This window comes from Scleropages formosus, chromosome 21, assembly GCF_900964775.1.
Source record: "Scleropages formosus chromosome 21, fSclFor1.1, whole genome shotgun sequence".
Taxonomy (NCBI): Eukaryota; Metazoa; Chordata; class Actinopteri; order Osteoglossiformes; family Osteoglossidae; genus Scleropages; species Scleropages formosus.
Window position 1 is genome coordinate 24,655,501 of NC_041826.1, and position 18,711 is coordinate 24,674,211.

The window sequence follows — 18,711 nt, forward strand, 5'->3', positions numbered from 1 at the left end:
GCGCCGCCTTCGGCCGACATTAACGCGGCCGGCACACAGGGCTCCTTTGTCCGTGACTCAGAAGCACAGAAGCATCCAGTGACCCCCCCCCCAACGCACAGCACGACCCGGGACACAGAGCCATAGAGTCGCGTACACATTCTCGGTGTGAGGCGCTGTGCTGTAAACGTACCATGATTTTACTCTGGCAGGAACGTTTAGCTGTCGCCTTCTATCGGTTCCGTACGCGAGCAACGATCTCATTCATTCATTCCTTTATTTGAACAAACTCTATTTATACAAGACAGCAGAGCTGAACACGTGGTTCTGACGCCTCCGAGTCGACCGCGGAACCGCTGTTAGACACCTGGACACACTTCTGAGTCCAGTTTGTACCTCGTCACTCTGTACAACAGTGTAAGTTACCGCGGTGAGACAAACAGGGTAATAGTCACACACTGTCTTTTGGAGGAAGGTGTGTGATGAAGCGTGTGGCTCTTCAGCTCACGCATTGCTGCGTGTTTTACACATGACGGTTCGCGTTCCTAGATGTGCTGCTAGGGTGCAGGAGTCATGTACAGTTGTGCAATACAGGGGGTGGGGGGTGCTTGCTGGCACCGCTTTCACCCCACGAACAATGGCAGTTCTGGATCATTCCGGGCTTTCCTGCAAACGTCAGTAGGATGTGGGACAATGGGCTCTTTCCAGAGCAGCGCTTCCTGGTGGGGGGTGGGGGTCACCCACAGAGAACCCCAGCCACCCCAGGAGGTGCGGTGCGGTCACCCCGGGTTCCGAGACCCAGACGTGTGAATTGAGCTCAGCCGCTTCTCTTCATGCCCCCCCCCCCCCCCGCTCGCTCAGCAGGCTTGCGGGTGTCAGGTCAAAGGTCACAGCGGATGTGTCGGAACCAGGGCCACTTGGCACTTGGAGGAGGGAAGAGTGGCTGTACCTACAGCCGCCGTAACATTTCATTGCGCACTTCGGTCCTCTCACATTTGTAGGCTTCCTGAAGCTTTGCTGCAAAGCTACTTACCACGTTAAGCCACTTACAGTGATTTACCCTTTCATACCACAGGGTTAGGGTCATGTTTTACAGGAATAACTTCAGCTCAGGTACCTTGCTCGAGGCTATTAGTAGCGCAAGGTGAGAGCGCTAAGCACTACGGCACAGCAGAGTTATGAGCAATAAAGAGGAACATTTGACAATCATTTTCATCTCCAATTTCTGAGCACGACGCCTGCAGTGCGTTCCCAAGTGGCGCTTTGTCGCGCCTTTTAAGCTCTGCGCCCCGGTCTTGAACGTTTGTTTGTTGTCGCGCGGAAACGATGCCCCTTGGAGGCCCTGCCACCGAGGCTTTCGTAGCAGAGCGAACAGTCTGCTGTAGACAAACGTTTGTTTTGTGCATGTGAACAAAACGGGATCGTGGTGATTTCGCAGGGTCCCGGAGGGAGGAAACGCAGCGCAGCCGCACAATTCAGAAGCACATTGGTTCTGAGCAAAGCTGCAATCAATCAATCAATGGGAATGTTCTGCTGGGGCAGAGATTAAGCTCTTCATGTTAAATGGCGATGAAAAAGATGTTCGTTCCTCCAAACAGCTGCATTTGGGCTTCTCCCACTTCAGGGACACGTGTCACTAGTAGAAGACATGGGGCACCGGGGACTCGAACCCTCCTGGAATGGCAAAGGCGGTCAGTCGTGTTCAGGCACAGTGACGTTGTGCAGACGACGGGCTCCGCATCAAGGCCCTTGTTGGGTAACCACTTGTTCATTTGTTGCATCCAACGCACTCCTGAGCTCCACAAGCTGTGGCAGGAGAAGAAGCCCATCTCTTGCTGTAGCTCCATGACTCAGCACTACAAAAGGGTAAATCAGTGTAAGGGGATTTAGAGAAAAGCACCAGCTACCTGAGCAAATAAGGGAAATGTATGTCAACGGGCCCGATCGGTGGCACTTCGGTGCCAATGGTCCTACATTCTTCTGGTACGTTCTCTCTTCGCAATGTCGGCTCTGGGAAGGGCGCCACGAAGACGAAGGCTGCCCCGTACGGTACGGTCCGAGCTGGCTCCTCGAGAGCCGAGGCCTCCCGATGCACACATGCGAGTCGTGAAGAACGGACTCGCTGAACCCTGCTCTGCCAGGGACGGAAGCTCCTGCAGCGATCCAACAGCCGGCCGTAGAGCAACTGGTTCCGAGCTCAGCGCTCGACACATTTACGGCTGCTGAATACCATTCGGTCATTTTTAGAAATATTATGTACAACCATAAGTGATGCCATTTTGATGGCCAATGTCTAGCACCGGTCTTCATTCTACTTTCAAGCATGGTGGGATATGGGCTCACCTCACCGTGACTGACGTCAAAACTTCCATTTCTGGCATGTGATGAAAAAAGATTTTGCACCTTCAAGCCACCTCTCGCATTTTTCTGGACTATTGGGGAAATTTGGTAGATAAGGACGAGTACAACATGTGGCGAAACCCGAGTGAAACCTGCTTCCGCTTTACCAGGAGTTTCATTTCACACCTCTGCTTTGGTTGGAGACATTTTCGCCGACAGAATTAGGATTTCACACACCTCCCGACAGCTGAGCTGCACGAGATGAAAGGTGCCATGTGGTTTTCTTCACAGTTACAGTTCACTCACACTGTGTGAAGGGTTCAGCCTCCATAACCACTTGTTTACCCAACATTTACATTAATTCATTTTGCAGATACTTTCCTCTAAAACAACTTCCAATAAGCGCTAGGCAGTAGCATTTAGCCCAAACCTTATCCACCCAGGTGACTTACACCCATATATACACCCATATACACACACACCCCCGTGAAATTTTTTTACCAACCAATAGGTACCTTCAGAAATGGACTTTATAAAGTCTGTAACCATCTGAAATAGTTTTGAAAACACCCCAATCAGCACAGCCTCAATTCCGTGCACGTCACTCTTAACCATACAACTCCTGTCTAGAGTTGCCCATTTCACACATACTTCCCATAATGCACTGCAAGGACAACCAAGCAGGGTCGCAGGAAGCCGGAGCCTTATCCCACAACACAGGGCACAAGGCCGAAGGGACACGCCCAGGACGGGACGTCAGTCCATCGCAAGGCACCCCAAGCAGGGTTCGAACCCCAGACCCACCACACAGTGGGCACCAGCTGATCCCAGCGCACCATCCTCAATATTTTAGCATTAATTCTGGGGCTCAGGTATGTATGAAAATATTCAGTTAAAGTGCTGGTTATTCCATCTTCTAATAAAACAAATTCACCTTAGCAAGGGCTTTGCATCAATAGATTACCATCAGGGGAGAAGACTATAGTTACCATTTTCTGTCTTACAATAACCTTTACAGGATTTATTGTGTGTCATAAAGGTTCCTCACTTTATTTTCCTTAGAAATTATTAAATGCATGATTGACTTAAGAGCTGAAGCAAACACCCTAATAGGGAGCCTGGTGTGCAGCGTGTGCGGAAAAGCGGGCAGATGGGTCCATTGTAGGGTTTGGGTCAGGGTGCTGAGAAAGGTCGCTAGCAGAGCGTGCTGCTCTGACCAGTGTTGCTGACTACTGCTGTGTCGCAAAAATGGGGCCTTTTTTTTGTTTTGCACAACACAGCAAACATCTTTTGTACAAATCTGCTGAAACTAAACTGATGCCACTTTTTAGGAAACAAGATAATCTGCGCTTTCCAAAACCCTGCTTCCGCAATTTCCATCAACAGAAAAGATCTGGTATCTCAATTATGTTTGGAATAAAATAAAAATTAAAATTCAAACTAGCAGAATGCACCCGCAAACCACATTCTGTATGTCACACAAAGGAGAAACTGGTCACAATTTACCCTTAAAACAGAGTACCATTATACCACTGAAACTTTATTGTGATATCTGGTAGATACAATACAGTGAAAAACTGACAAATATGACATACATTTTTAATTTACTAGGACAGAACGTAAAGCAATGTAGTCAAGTAAAAAGAAAAAAAGCATATATATTTTTTGCTTTTAAGAAAGAAAATTAATCAGGCACAACTCAATATAACCATTATAAATACAACATGCTTTAGACCTTAAATTTTAACAGTCCTATGAAAATAACTTTTCAAACTCACAATCTTTTCCTCTGCACACCTAAGATGCTTTATGCTACCATCTTAAAACAACATTGCCAAAAGATTAACAGTTTTAAAAGTTGAGGCCAGTGTCACTGAAAAATGCTCAATAAAATGTTTGCAGCAACAGATTAGGGAGAAACATTGCTTGCTGCTGAAAGACACTCTTAACCGCAGGAAAAAGTCTAAACCTTCCACTGAACTGTAAAATGTCATAAAACAAAAGTGCCCGTTTTTCCAAGGACACAGCAGGTGCCAGATGAAAAACTCGATTTACAAACTAAATCATTTTGGTTGAAATAGCATTACAAAGGGAATACAAAACCATCTTACACCTTTTTTTCCTTTAATTTTACTTTTTTTTTTCCTTTTCTGTGAAGAACATGATATTCATTTGGTTATGCAATGCCAGTGAAACTGGCCTCAAGGATCTATAACTGGGCTGGCGGCTCGGCCGGTGCGCTCAGCGCTCCGCTGCGACATGGACGGCAGCAAACGGGTCGCCTGGGAGAATCCAGCTCCGGCGCCCCGGAGACCTGCGTCCATGTGGCCCCAGCAGAGCTGGCCAAGCGCACGGCCGCCCATGCCAAGCAAAGGGCAATACATGTCATAGGAGCCCCCAACATGTCCGTCGTCTGCTCAGAGAGAACAAAACCTAATCTGATAGCAGAGCAACCAAAAAGTCAATCTAGGGAGGAAGAAAAGGCGCACACACGAAAAGAGGTACGGTTAACAAAAGTGCTTCAAGTCAGGGAAGTACAGGAATCAACCCAGTAGAAATATGTATAAAACCTTAAATATGTCATTTTATGTACAAAACTGTAACAGGGAAATGTCTCATTTTGCTCCCCCTTTGCCACCTGTTTATATTTCTCAAGTAGAATATTTCACTAAAGTATCTATGCTATTTTTGGGATCTGGCTGATTAAAAGGTCATGTGACCAGACTGACCTGCGGCGCCACATTCCCCCAGCCGTAGCTGGTTCTCTCGGTTGCCACAACCCCGTAACACTTCCTACACCTCGAATCGGGGACTTGGTTCCAAGCCTCAAGTTCCCCAAACCCTCTTCCAGACAGAAGGCCCGAACGCCCCTCCACTCGGAAATCAAGGAGCGGCCGATTCTTGCGAACGTTGAGAAGTACGAAAGACGCGGCCCGACTCGTTCCCGTCGCTCTGCCTGGACTGGATCGCGGCTTTCAGTGGAGAAAACAAGGGTTGTGAGGAAACGTGCCCAGAAGCCTGGTCAAAGCGTTGGGGACACGAGTTATGCACTGCACAACAAAGGGGGGAGGGGCTCTTTTCAAGAGGCACGAGATTCATGCTGCTTAGAGGCAAAGCCATGGCAGACGGCTACGAAAATAGCAACCATTCAGAACACTCTCGAAACAGCGGTAAAGTGCAAGAGAATAAAGACGAAGCTCGGGATTGCGATTCCTAATAGCAGCAAAGTGTGTCCAATGTCGCTTTTCCTAACAGCTAGAAGCCCAGAAAGGTACTAATAGTGTCTCCGAGAGGCGAGAAATCAAACTTGCACCAGTTTGCCGTCAGATCACAGGTGAGACTGAGCACAAGTGTCGAGAGCTGAGCCCAACACGACACGGGGGGGATGATTATTCCAGCAACCACTGAGCCCCATATGTCTTTTCACTGTTGTTTCTACTACAATCTTTCAAATGTCATCCAGAAAGGCCATGAAGGACAAAGACGGACAGACAGAGAAGACGGACTTTTGCCTCTAAACGCTCATGAACCCAAGGCCTCGGCAGAGTGCAAACAAAGTGACTGCATTCAAGTATGCTTCGTGTAACACGCAAATATACACACACGCCATGTGCGCGCACACGTTGCGAGTGAGTACATACATTTCTATGTATATATACATGATTATAACTGCTTTGTCTTTAGTCTATGACTTCTCAAGCACGGGGAGGGGGGGGCGACGACATCGAAATATGTTACGCCCTGTTAGCCATGGTCAGCACTGCCTGGCGCACTGAGCTCCATTACCACTGCCACATGGGACCAGCCATAATGCCACTGGAAACAGTTGAGGGGCTGCACATGTTTGTGGCCAGCGCACGTGCTGCTAGGTGTAGTACCAGGTGACCCACGGACCGCACAGTGTCATCAGAAGAACGGCAACAGAGAAGGTACACGGAAAAAAGGATGATACACAGGGGAGTGGGGCATACATGGAATTAAAAAAAATGCTACACCACTGGGAAAGGGGGGGGGGGGGGGGGGGGGGGAGTCTGCTACATAACAAGCCCCCAACCCAACCCAACCCACCCACCCACAGGAACCCCATTTTTACACTGCAAGTGAAGCATGCACAGTAAGAGGCTGAGGGACGCACAGGAGTTGGGAGGAAATCGCTAACCAGTACCAGCAGCCTGTTGACGGGCGCAGCAGAGTGCGAGACACTCCTACCCAAAACCGTAAAGCCACTCGCTCATTAAAAAAAACAAAAAAAGAAAGGGGGGGGAGGGAGTTTCCTCCAAGTAATAATTATTTCCTCTTAAACAGTGGTTCACATGTAATAGGTTACAGCACACCTCTAACAGGGAACGAGGGGATGAGGGCCTGCCAGAGCCTAAGAGGAAACATGACAAAAGTTTCTCCGCATGTTCACAATGGTTTGTTGTCTTGATGTTTTTTTTTTTTTTTCTTAATCTTCCTTTGTTAATATTCACAATGAGTAGAACGCCCCCCACCCCCACAGAGCAGCGGCTCCACGGAGTCCTGGGCCAGGGGTGAAAGGTCACTGAAAAGCTGGGGTCACGGGGCTGCCCTACTCCCATCCATTGTCCTTGATCATGTGCGCCAGTTCAATGATGAACTTGCCCTCCTTGTACTTCTGACTGCTCTCGAAAGCATGTTCCTGCAAGGACCAGAGGAGCATGAGACAGCGCAGAGCGGCGCACCACATACCCCCACCCAACCCCGGCTCACAAGTTTCCTGGTCAGATCTTCTCCACAATTCGGCTCTGTGAACACGAGTCGAGAGAGCCGCTGCGCTCCCATGGAGCCTCCGTCTTAATTACACGAAGACGACGGTGCTCACAGGAGCTGCCTGCAAAGTGGACCCAACCTCTCCCCACGGTGCAGCAAGACACACTTACGTATTTCCAGCCCAGAGTGGTTTTGCAGTTTTCACAGTAGATGTCGGCCACGGCGTGCAGACCCGTGAGCAGCACCCGCTCCTCGGCTGGCCCACAGCCCACGTTCACCCTGCGAGTTGAGACAGCAGCACAAGGCTCACTGTGAGTGTGTTTGGTGGATCAGGGTGCCCAGGGCTGTCCCCAGGAAGGGCGGAACTACACAGGTATTCCTTTCCATTGTGTGTTCCTTTAAACCGTTTGCTATTCCATCTACATGCGGTTTCATGTAGACCAGGGACTTCTGTATGTTCACACACCTAAAAATCTTTGTGCCAGTGCTTTTTGACTGCTGCCCCTGAGGAGAATTAGTGAGAGTCAGTCTGCTCATCACAGCTCCCAGGGCACCACGACATGGAGAGGAACACGTACAAAGACTGCACCATCCCTCGTCCTCGGGCTCCATCTAACACACTCGCGTGAGAAATGCACCGTTCCCCGTGTACCACCTACACGTGCGTCTAAGTGACGTTACTCTGTCCACGAGAGCTACGTCAATAAATGTCACGGATTACATCTGAAATGCACAACCAGTAGCTGACAGCTCACTCTGGTTGTGTCCTCCTCCAAAGCACTAAAAAGGCTGTATTTGGCTGAAGGAAATCATGCCTCCATGTGTGAGATTGTGTACAGTGAGACGATGGGGGGTGGCTACAGGCAAACGGGCTAACGTGTGACGCTAAACACGAGGTAGGAGAGAGAAGGCTGTACTTACACAGAGTTAAAGAGGTAGGCTCGGCCCTGGCTGCCTTGGAACGACTGCGGGGAGAAGACAGACAACATGCAAGTCAAATGACGGGGAAGCGACACGAGGACAAAGGCGCCCAGGGGCACGAGAGGCGTTCAGAGCAGCCTACGAACGCAAGATGGGGCCCCGGGGCCTTCTGCCTGCATGTCACAAGTCTGTACTCAGGCTGAGTGGGGGACCTGGTGCCTGTTGTGTTGGAAATATTCTGTTTTGACTGATTCCTTTGGCTACTGTCCACCATCTGCATTACACACACACACACACACACACACACACACTTAAGTGTGAAACACTCTTTGTGGCCCCGCAGTGCACAGAGGCCCTTACCTCCTCAGTAAACATGAAGGGAAAAGGCCCATTCTGTGCTCGGTAACAGCCAGTACAAAATGATCATTCTGCTTTATGTACAAGGTAGGACGCTGTCAAAACAGGATTTTTTTTTTTTTTTTAACACTAGGACACACACCGCAGTTTGTTAATCTCAGCTAAAGATTAGACATTGCACAAGTGCACACAGCGCTCATTCGCAAGTATAATTGAGAGGGGAAAATATAATCAAGAAAAGACTCATGGTAGAAAGGCTACACTGGCATCCCATTAAGCGTCAGCAGCTGAATCATATTCCATATGCAACCTTTTCCCACACATTTTCAGCGTCTGCTTTGTTGATAAAATCCTACACTTACAAGTATGTGTAGAAGTCCTTCTGCACTCAGCATCACACCCCGTCCATTCTCTGCAAACACCAAACGCATCAAAATGCACCTCCTGTGAGGCTCACGCTTGCAGGGCCCAGTGACGGAGGAACCCTTGACCTGCAGAGTATTATGTGAAATTCGCAGCTCGCATCATCACACGCATGCATGAGAGCGAGCGCGCGCACACACACTTTTTCCAAGGCTTTTCATGTGGTATGACCCAAAATCAGTGGCCCCCAGCACTGTGACACAAACACCAAAGGTGAACTACATGTTCTTCCCCTGCAAACTCCAGCTGAACAGCTGGGCCAAAAACCTGCTCTCTGAACACATGTGACCACATCACAATGGTGGACTCACTCAACCTGGAGTGACATTAGTAACCAATATGGAACAGCTGAGGGACAGAGGAGGTGATCCTCATTTTAACCAAAGGAATAAAAGTGCTCGCTGGCTCACCATACACATGTATATCCTCTTTAAGCTCCTTTTTTTTAGCACTTGAGACACAAGCTGAACTCCCACAAGACACCTGTCAGGTCACTTGGGCAGTAAGTCTAGGCTCTCCCCCAAGTATGTGTTACTCTTCCTAAAACCGAGAACCATGGGAAACCCAGTGGCTGGGGCCTGCTATTCCTCATACGGGCCCCCAGTGTGCTGACCTTTGGACCGGGGTCCGACAAGAAATGTGTCAAGTTTGATGACCCCATTCGCTAAAAGAAGCTCTGATGGTCTGGATGAGTTCTGTCCTTCTTCCCAAAGTCAGTGAGACAGAACCAAGGGGTCTTGCGGGTAACGGTGATGGATCTCAACGTCATGGAAAGGTGTCACTGGGGAACTCTATTCCAGCAGAGGTGTCCGTTCGCGTTGTGACCGCGCTCCGAAACGAGTAACGCACACTGGTCTGTGTGTACGATAATTCTGTCCGGCTGTGCTGCTGCAACGCCCCGCTTTTCTTACTGGCTTCGTCACTATGTCCGTGAGCAACTGTGATTCCCTTCAAATTACTTATTTAAAATGCATAACAAAGGGGAAAACTGAATTCTGGTGGTGCTGAAAAGCTCTAGACAATCGATTTTTAAATGAAAGTGAAAATGTATGACAACGCCATTATTTATTATATATTAGTATTAATTCAGCATGAAAAGTGCATAAAATTTGCAGGAAAAGTATAACAATGCCCATTATAAAACACAGCACTTGGGTATATTGTATCCTTATGGTTCATATAAAGGGTTTTTGACTTTCATTGGGGTTGCAAACCAAGAACAACCCCTTCGCAGCTGTACACCTTTAAGACATGTGGAACAGCTGGAACCAAGTTCAACTGGAATGTCTGGTAGAGTTCAGTGAAGAAGTAACCCGTATGGGTTCAAATAAGAGCATAAACAGAGTAGAGGTGTTCACATTCTAGAGATCATTTTCCTAAACTACATCGCTGACTCATTCAGCACAGAAACGCTCATCGCCCCACAGTGAAACACAGGCCTGAGTACCACAGCAGAGCAGGACCTGGACTGGTTGCCTTCAGATGAAGCATCTGTGTCCTCAACCTCCACACTACCTGCTGTCCACATTTACTGTGTTCCCCTGTTCACACCCAGACAGACAAGAGACAGGAAGACAGTTGGCAGAGCTCTGTGGAAAAGCCTGGACTCATGGTGTTTATGTTCCCAGCGACATAATAAGTTTACAGCCAAGGCTGTGCCTGGCGAGGGGGCGCTCCCAAAAGTGTCGCTTCCTGGGCACGGCTATAAATAGCGCGAGCCGATGCCGAAGGTGGTTCCCTGGCTACGGCACGGGGCGCTTCGTGCCGAAGGCCCTTACACCACTGGAGCACCGAGCCCTGCGTTCCCTAATGCCTGCGCCCATTTCAGTGTATCCTCGCAGCTACGCAGACAGGAACAGCAGATACAAAAGGACGAACAACTCTTACAATGGACCGGTTCCTTCTGGAAAACTGCTGTAAAAATCAACTCCTGTAAACCTAGGGAGGCTCAAAGTCACAGATTTAGATGTTGAGATCTAAAGCATCGTCAAGTCCATAGTGCGGCAAGTACTACTCACAGTCATTGTGCTGGGCACAGCACGCATTCTAGAATATTCTAGAAAATCCATTATAGCTACCATCAGTCTCCATTCACGTGACATTAAGCTCAATCACTTCCGGTTAAAGGAGATGTGGCAAGTCAGGCCGCTTCTGGTGGACTTCCAGACGTCTTATGAATGTGGAAATAAAAGCAGCACCATCTCCAAGGGCTCTTAAAAGTGTCTATTATTCATGCACAATCCATGTTCGAGGGCGGGCAGCCAAAAAAAGAACAGCACCACGGGCCTGAGACACGTCGAGCTCTGCACGGTTCACTGTGGAACATTCCCATGCGATGCTGCCGTCAACTCGCCTCCTGTCTCCTTGGGCTTTAGAGAACTGCCTTTACCAGTAGCCATAATTTGAGACAGAATAACTAGAAATTCTGAAGTCCACCAGAGATGCAAGCCCGCTTAAAATATTTCACACCCACCCCGTGCAACCAAGGGCAGTAAGTAAACCAGCTGTGCCACATTCCTGCTCCCTAATCACCTTTGCGTTAAGCATTAAGAGACAGCCAAGTGCCCTGCAGCCATTCCAAAGGGGGGGAGAAGGTCTGAGAGCGAATGTGTCTTGCCAGTCGGACCCGCAGCCCAAACAAAGGAAAGGCAACATGCCAACGGGGATTTCTCGGCCCGCAGCACAGGGACAGGAAAACGCCGTTCGTCTGCAACTCTGCACCACTGATGCATTTCCTACTCGCACACAGCCCACATTCCATGGAGCCCACCCAAAAAAGGAATCTGGCACCATGCCTTGTGTCACACAACAGGAACCTCTCACCTGGCAGAAGCAGGGACACCTTGTCAAGGAATTACACCACCTATAGGCACCCTTGGGGCAACAGAGCAGCAGACCAATCTCTGAAAATTGGATAATATAGACAAAATGCAACATCTGTGTGCATAAAATTCTATCAATTACTGCAGTATTTAAAATGTGCAGTACAACATTACACTGGACACATTCTTCACAAGATGAGACTCGGGGAAACTTGGTCCACTCAGACAGACTGAGTAATAAACTCACTGACTGACTGACAGGTGTGCCGTCTGCGCTGACAGACTGCCGCTGATCACCTTTAGGCATTACTGTAAGCTCATTACCTGTCTCGAGAGCATGACACACATGCTGTGTGTTACCCCACTGCAGTGAGACACACACGCACCCTCGTGCAGGTAGCCGGTTTGACACGGGTCTGTCCAGGTGAAACAATTTCAACTGGTGCTGCAGTAAGGTTCTGTAGTAAGGTTCTGTGAGGGATATATAGGTCCAACTGAGGGCACATGGATACCTGCCTTCCATTGCATCCCATTTCACTCCCACCCACCCCACCCCCCCTGAGTTGAAAGTGCTGTACAACACTGCTGGTCAACAGAGTGAAGGGCTGAGACCAGAAACTGCTCACATTCAGGACTTTGACCTGTAAAATCCCAGGAGCGCGCCCCTGGACACACTGCCAAAGCGCTGCCTCCGACCCCCCGTGTTCGACAAAGAAAGAGTCCTTCGTACAGCCATCTGGGCTGGAGTTGCACAACCAATAGCGACACTTGAGCAAAACAAGAACCATGGCTTGTAGAAACCTATGTGACTGTTCACACTTCTGATCTTTCAAAGGACTTCTTAGTTTTCAAACTAGGACTCCTCATAGGTTAGCTTACAGTTATGCGTTCTGTCTATAGAGAAACCGGTTCACCTCCGAGATGAGAACACAAGAAAGGAAAAAAACCAGCAGAGGCACAAAGCGCAACGCCTGCGGCCGGGCTCACCTTGGAGATGAGCTCGTCATGGTTCGCCAGGTGGGCTCTGCAGTGGATGCAGCTGTAGGTTCGGTGACAGTTGGGCAGGTAGGCCTGGAAGGTCTTGGACTTGGTCATCTTCACCATCTCCCTGTCGGCCTGCTCCTCGCTGGGCTCCGGGCTGGCGCTGGGCGAGCTGCAACTCTGTTGGACTTGCTGACAGAAGAAACACTGGAAGATGCAAGCAAAAGCCGTTGTTGTTCTGGAGTGGGTGTGTGGCACGCTCCACACAGACACCACGTGAGAAATGGACACCTGGGAGACACAGAAAACACAGAGGGGAAGATGGGTCAGAAGGTCCGCAACACCACTGCATATCACTGGCACTTGTTGAAAAACACACACCATGCCAAAAACACACACATTTACATTTACTTGTTTTCCTGATGCTTTTCTCTCAAGTGACAAATTTCACCCACTTCTACAGCAGCACATTTTTTCTGGAGTAATTCCATGGTGAAGTACCTTACTCAAGGGTATAACAGCAGGAAGCAGGACTACCACCTCCACATCAATTTGCACAAGACTTGCAATCATTACTTCAGTGTCAAGTACACTGTCGATGACTTTCTTACATTCAAGAAGTATTCGTCCATGCGACCGTGTCCTCAATTCTTATTCTCAAACATGTACCGAGGTGCATCATATATGTGCAGCCTTGCGAAGGCCCTCTACTCTGTCTTCAGGGATGAGTGCTACACGAGAGCAGTCAATCATGTTGTACATTGAGGCTTTATGTGACCTCAATTTTACCCAAAATCCTCATCAAAGGTTTCCAAAACAGAGCTCCTTCAACACAGAACTTGAACCCAAAACCTTCAAGGTACAGGGCCTTGTCCTTAGCCACCTCCACTGCTGACATTAAATAGGGCAGGTAGCTGGCATAGTGGTAGGGGGTCACTGGTTTACATCCCTTCTACTGCTGCAGTACCAATGCTCACGGTATTTACCCTGAACTGAGTAAAAACTACCCTGCTGTATACATTTACATTTATTAAATACAAAGAGTGAATTACATCAACAGGAGTATAAATGGTAAAGCAGTGTTAAGTAGCTTAACACTAAATTGCTCTGGAGAGAAGTATCAGCTTCTGACAAGGACCTGTTGGCGCTTGCTGCCGCGACGCATGGCCGTCTTTTCCCGAAGGGAGTACAAGGTCCAGCCTCAACAGGTTTACTCTTCACTTCAGCCCAAAAAGAAAAAAAAATCTAAACAAAAACAGCTTCAGTTGTTCCACATGGCACTGCCTTCACCACAGCATAGTAGCCTGTTTAAACAGCAGAAGCTCTTATAAAAAGGTGCAAACCACAGTTCACCTCTCACTGGTTACCCCATTACACAACTGCATTTCTCTCTAGCTTCCTTAAAAGAATTCCACTTCCTTATTGTTTAACTCCTTCCACATGCTAACCTTCAAATCACCAATAATCTTGTTTACTTCTTTGACGTGAAAAAACACGGTCAGCAGTACAACAGCAGGGTCCCTTCCCTCTGGAAGTGGAAGCAATCTGAAAACATGTTTGACCTTAACTGCCATGCTCCCTGATCTAAGTTTTTTTTATTAAAAAAAAAAAAAAAAAAAAAAAAAATTAAAGTTGTAATTCTCATGATGAGAACTAACCCAGGAGTGTTGGAGATAACAGAGGGGAGAAAAAAAAAAGGAAAAAAAACCCCCCCCAATTTTAACACATTTAGTTCCTCTAACTTTTGTGGCTCTGCAGTCTGGGGGGTGGGGAATACACACACGATTGCAGGCAAAGCAGCACCAGCTACACTGTGCAAACAAAGAAGGTGCTTTGCTTCCGCAAAGCCAACAGGAAGTGGGGCCAGAGGCAGCGTCTGGCAGAGCTGTGCGCAAGAAAGGCAGTGGGGGCAAACCAGCCAGACAGCCTTCACTACCCACCCTAGGAAAGCCACATCTGCCAGCACTTACTGTCCTCTGCATGTGCGCGCCCACACACACACACACACACACACACACACACACACACACACACACACACACCATGTAAAATGGCAGTGCAGAGTAAGTGAGGAGCACGCCTGACTCCAAACCATGCAACCCTCCTCCACACTCAGAGTTAAAAGCGGTTAACGGCAATACTGCCAGCCAAAAACAGCACGCTTTCCCACCCTTAACCCCCAACGAGGAAGCGCCGTCTGCAGGAATCACGAGATCACAGCGACTGCACAAACTGAAGAAACAGACAGGCGGAAACACTCCTGCACCTCGAGCTCATCACCACCTCTGCCATTTCACCAACACTGTGTGGTATAAGAGCTGCACTTCACCTCAAAGTACTCTCGTTTTGTCTACTGTTTCAGTTTCATGGAAACACAGCAACAGCTGATTCTTTCATGGCTTTATGAGGTTATGTTTGCTTTGAGGTTTGAGGGCAACCAAAAGACAAAGCTCAGCAACACAAATCTGACGCAGGGTGCACATCATGAGGGTGCAGCTTGAGGAGAACTTCTTCACCTGTGAAATCTTTTGTGCCCAAATTCTGCCAACCTTGTCAGCCAAGTGTGACCAATACAGTTACGCCCAGCAGAGTTCGAAGTGGGGCTCAATGCCGATGTTTGTCAGTCCTTATCGCTGGGGGAGCCAGGAGACCGCCACCACCTGCGGGCCCACCCGAATGCATCCGAACGAGGGACCCAAGCCATGCTGACGGCAGAGAAGCGTGTTGTATAGCTGCGGGAATACTTTCAACACCTGCAGCACTGCCGCTCATGTTAACACACCGAAATGCTGCTTGCCAGAGTTCACCGCGTTCCCTCTGCAGCCACCAAGGAAAGGGGACCAGCAGCAGAGGGGAGGGCAGCCGTGTGTGTGTGTGTGTTGACACGCAGCAACGCACACGCATGTAGGGAGAAGGCCCAGCTCCAGAGCCCTTGGTTCCTTATTTATTGTGTCCCATTTCTTCGCCCGACTAGAGACGTGTTTCTACACGGAACCGCCGGGGGACTGCGAGACAGGAGCTGCAAGAGCTGGTGTGGCCTTACTGACGTGGACCAGAGCACAAGCAGCAGGCCAGGTGACGCGTTCCGACCACAGAGCAGCAGCCAGGAGGACAACAAAAACAACAAACAAACAAACAGCAGCAGCGGAGCAAGAGAGAGGGGGCTTAAGACACAAGACTCACCACCTGAGCCAGGCTCTTCTCAAGCCTCCCGATTCATACACAGTGATGTGCGTCGCTGTCGCCAACGTGTTTTTGTGGCGATGCTGTGCAGCGCGGGACCCTCTCAGGTTCGACGCTCCGCGGAGCCTCACGTTTCCTGTCTTTGTTGTTGTCTTTGCGTCCGCGACACAGCTGCCTGGCTTTCTCGTCATTACGTCACACTGAGGCGGAGCCTCAGTCTGACTGACACGTAGCGTGACCACTGGAGAAGCGGTAAGGGCGGGGCGAAAGGGCCACTTACAACAGTCCCGGATGTGTAAATAAATAGAGAGCGGCGAACGTGCGAGGCAAACAAGGGGGAGGGGTCACGGGCTTATTCGCACCGACGTCAGTTGTGCAGCATTGCAACCAATTTAACAGATGGGGGGGGGATGTACTACTTTAGCTTAAACTATCTATCGTGTCGATGACGAGAATGTATCCTGAGATCAAACTGATCCAAAAGATTTTATCAAATATATGCAAATAAACACGCCGTTAAGGGAGCGAAAAGTACACCTTGTATGAACACCTTCAGTATGAATACATATAACGTTATTTCGGTGCGGTGCGTAAATGAAAGCAGCCGATGGGGTGACTCAATTATGGGGAAAAAGGCCTAAGGAGCGATTCCAGCGCCGGACCGCATTTTAAACATGTCGCGGAGCACGGACAGCCCGTGTTCCCCCCCCGGCTTATTTTCGCTTCCAGTGCGCGTGTGGAGACTGGGGGAGGCGAACAGCGAGCGAACGGCTCAGCGCCCATCCTCCACGCGCGTTCACCTGGCTCTCGGGCGCGCGTGTCGTGTGTGGTTTGTTTGTGCTTCGACTCTCCTCGCCCCCCACGCCTCCTCAGCTCCGCGGCCACGACAGAAAGTGGACAGACGCCGTCGGCGTGACCTTGCCGCGCCGTACACGACCGTCCGAACGACAAAACAGCGGCGCTGACGTCAGAAGGACGCGGGTCGTTCGTTCATTCGTTCGTTCGCTCGCTCGCGCGCCTACGAGCCAGGGTTATTGTTGTTACGGTTAACGATCCGAGATGGACATTAATAAATAAATGCCATGATTTGTCCGAACAGACACTTACGAAGAACGCAGGGATCTTCTTTCTCTTTCCCTCCTTCCCGCTGCTGCACTCGGGCTCGGCGCCTTTGCTTTGTCGCGCTTCTGCCAGCTGCTCTAGTCTATTTCGATTTCTTTACTTCATCAACCACGGCGTGTTGCTCGGCACGCGACGCTCAGGCTTCTTCACCGCCTCCTCCTACTGCAGCTCATAAAATATTCCTTCTCTTTCCTCAAGGAAATCCTTCCTTCCCACTGCACTTCTCTCTTTCTTTATGGGCTCTCTACTCCTCTTCAGCCGTCGCTCGCCGCCGCCACCTTCTTCTCCCACCACCATGCGCTTCTCTTCTGACTTCTCCTCCTGCTGACGAGGCGAGGGTGAAAAGTCGCCTTTGTTTTTTATTCTCTGTCTTTACACTGACCAAGTGGTGCCAGTGCGTGACGAGCTCAACAACAAGCGAAGGAGCGTCAAGGAAAAAAGACGACGCGAACCCCTCCTCCGGCGACTTATCCAAACTATCTATGCCACGAAACAACGAGCGCTCCTCTTTTCCGCGAGTCGCTCCAGACCAGAGCGCGGGACGCAAACGGTTGTGTCGCTCGCGTGACTCCGCGTGGAACCGCCGCGCGCCTCAACTCCTCGCCTTTTGTTTTGTTACCGCCTGAAAATTCGCTACGGCCGAACTGGTGGCAACGAAACGAGCAGGCGCTGCACGGTCGGCCAATGAGAACGGGACGAGCTCACTGACAACCAATTGACTGCGAGCACAGTTATGACTCGCAGCCAATGGCAAAGCCTCGGAGAGCCAGACAAAGGCCGAGTGCGCCTTCGCTTGTTTTGGTGAGGCGCGCCGCCGCGAAACAGGCAGGTAGAAACCGAGGTTCTCGTGAGCGCGCAACACGCAGGCACGTGGTAGAAGAAAACAACAGGCGCGTTTCCGCGGGTTGGCCGTCGAGGAGAACGAGTTGGTAACTGCTGTTGATTTACTGTGGTATTCGAGGGAATAGTGGCAGAAACAGAGACGAGGCAATGAAAGCATTTAGTCCTGTCGACACACTGACTGTGTCCGTCGTCGCCTATCATAACGTAACGACTCGCTCGAGGCGACGCCAGAGACTGAGTTAGAAGGACGAAGACGAAGGATCAAGACGAAGGATCATGGAGAGTTCGAGAACACTCGTTGCCTCCGGCGTCCTCTTGTTTAACGCGTACATTTGACTTTTTGTCTTTTCGTAACCCCCGGCCCTCGTGCCAGTAATTATGAACTGGAGCGACAGTTCAGTTGTCGGAGGACAATGAATGAATGAATGACTGACTGACTGACTGACTGACACACACACACACACACACACACCCCCTCTCCGGCGCCCCCCCTCGCGCCAACACAGTTATGTACAGGAAAACACGAGCACTTGATTCTGGGAGGGCTTTCGGACTCTGCGGATCTAATACCTCAGTGCCGTTTACTTGTTGTCTTACGTCATTTAAATTGAATTTCACGTAAAATGCATTACTGTGCTCTAATCGCCGTAAAGTTTACGTAACGCACCTGGAAATAAAATTACACGTCATGTTTGAAATCTGGCCGCTTGCGCCGCCTGCTGGCGACGTGTTGGTACTGCACCTTCGCGGATACAGTACAGTACAGTATAATACGATACAATGGAGTACAATATAGTACAGGACAGTACAATACAGTATACTGTCCACGTGCTGCGAGCTTCCACGTCCAGTCAAATTATGATGGTTTTTATTTGTGGTTAAATATGGCGTGGATTTGGGTGTTTACACCTAAAGTGTTTCGTCACGTCATCCCGTAGAGCTGATGAAACGCGCAAAAGGAAACGTAGCGCGGGAGGAGGAGGAAGAGAAGAAGGACGAGAAGTAGGAG

General features: G+C 49.6%; 1 protein-coding gene across 1 annotated transcript; it reads right to left on the bottom strand.

The window, feature by feature from the left end:
- Window positions 1–6,750: 6,750 nt before the first annotated feature.
- Window positions 6,751–17,528, bottom strand: ypel1 (yippee-like 1). The gene is made up of 5 exons (XM_018728640.1): window positions 16,845–17,528; window positions 12,561–12,845; window positions 7,972–8,015; window positions 7,221–7,329; window positions 6,751–6,979 (listed from the first exon to the last, which is right to left on the bottom strand). Exons 2-5 carry the CDS (start codon window positions 12,675–12,677, stop codon window positions 6,890–6,892), a joined length of 360 nt encoding a protein of 119 aa, XP_018584156.1. The 5' UTR covers window positions 12,678–12,845; window positions 16,845–17,528; the 3' UTR covers window positions 6,751–6,889.
- Window positions 17,529–18,711: the final 1,183 nt, after the last annotated feature.

Excerpts from the sequence above, each read along its gene's own strand:
- ypel1 (XM_018728640.1), bottom strand. The coding sequence starts at position 12,677 with ATGGTGAAGATGACCAAGTCCAAGACCTTCCAGGCCTACCTGCCCAAC. Across the intron at positions 7,330-7,971 it reads GCCTACCTCTTTAACTCTGT|GGTGAACGTGGGCTGTGGGC; the intron begins GTAAGTACAGCC and ends CTCAACTCGCAG. Across the intron at positions 6,980-7,220 it reads CCACTCTGGGCTGGAAATAC|GAACATGCTTTCGAGAGCAG; the intron begins GTAAGTGTGTCT and ends TGGTCCTTGCAG.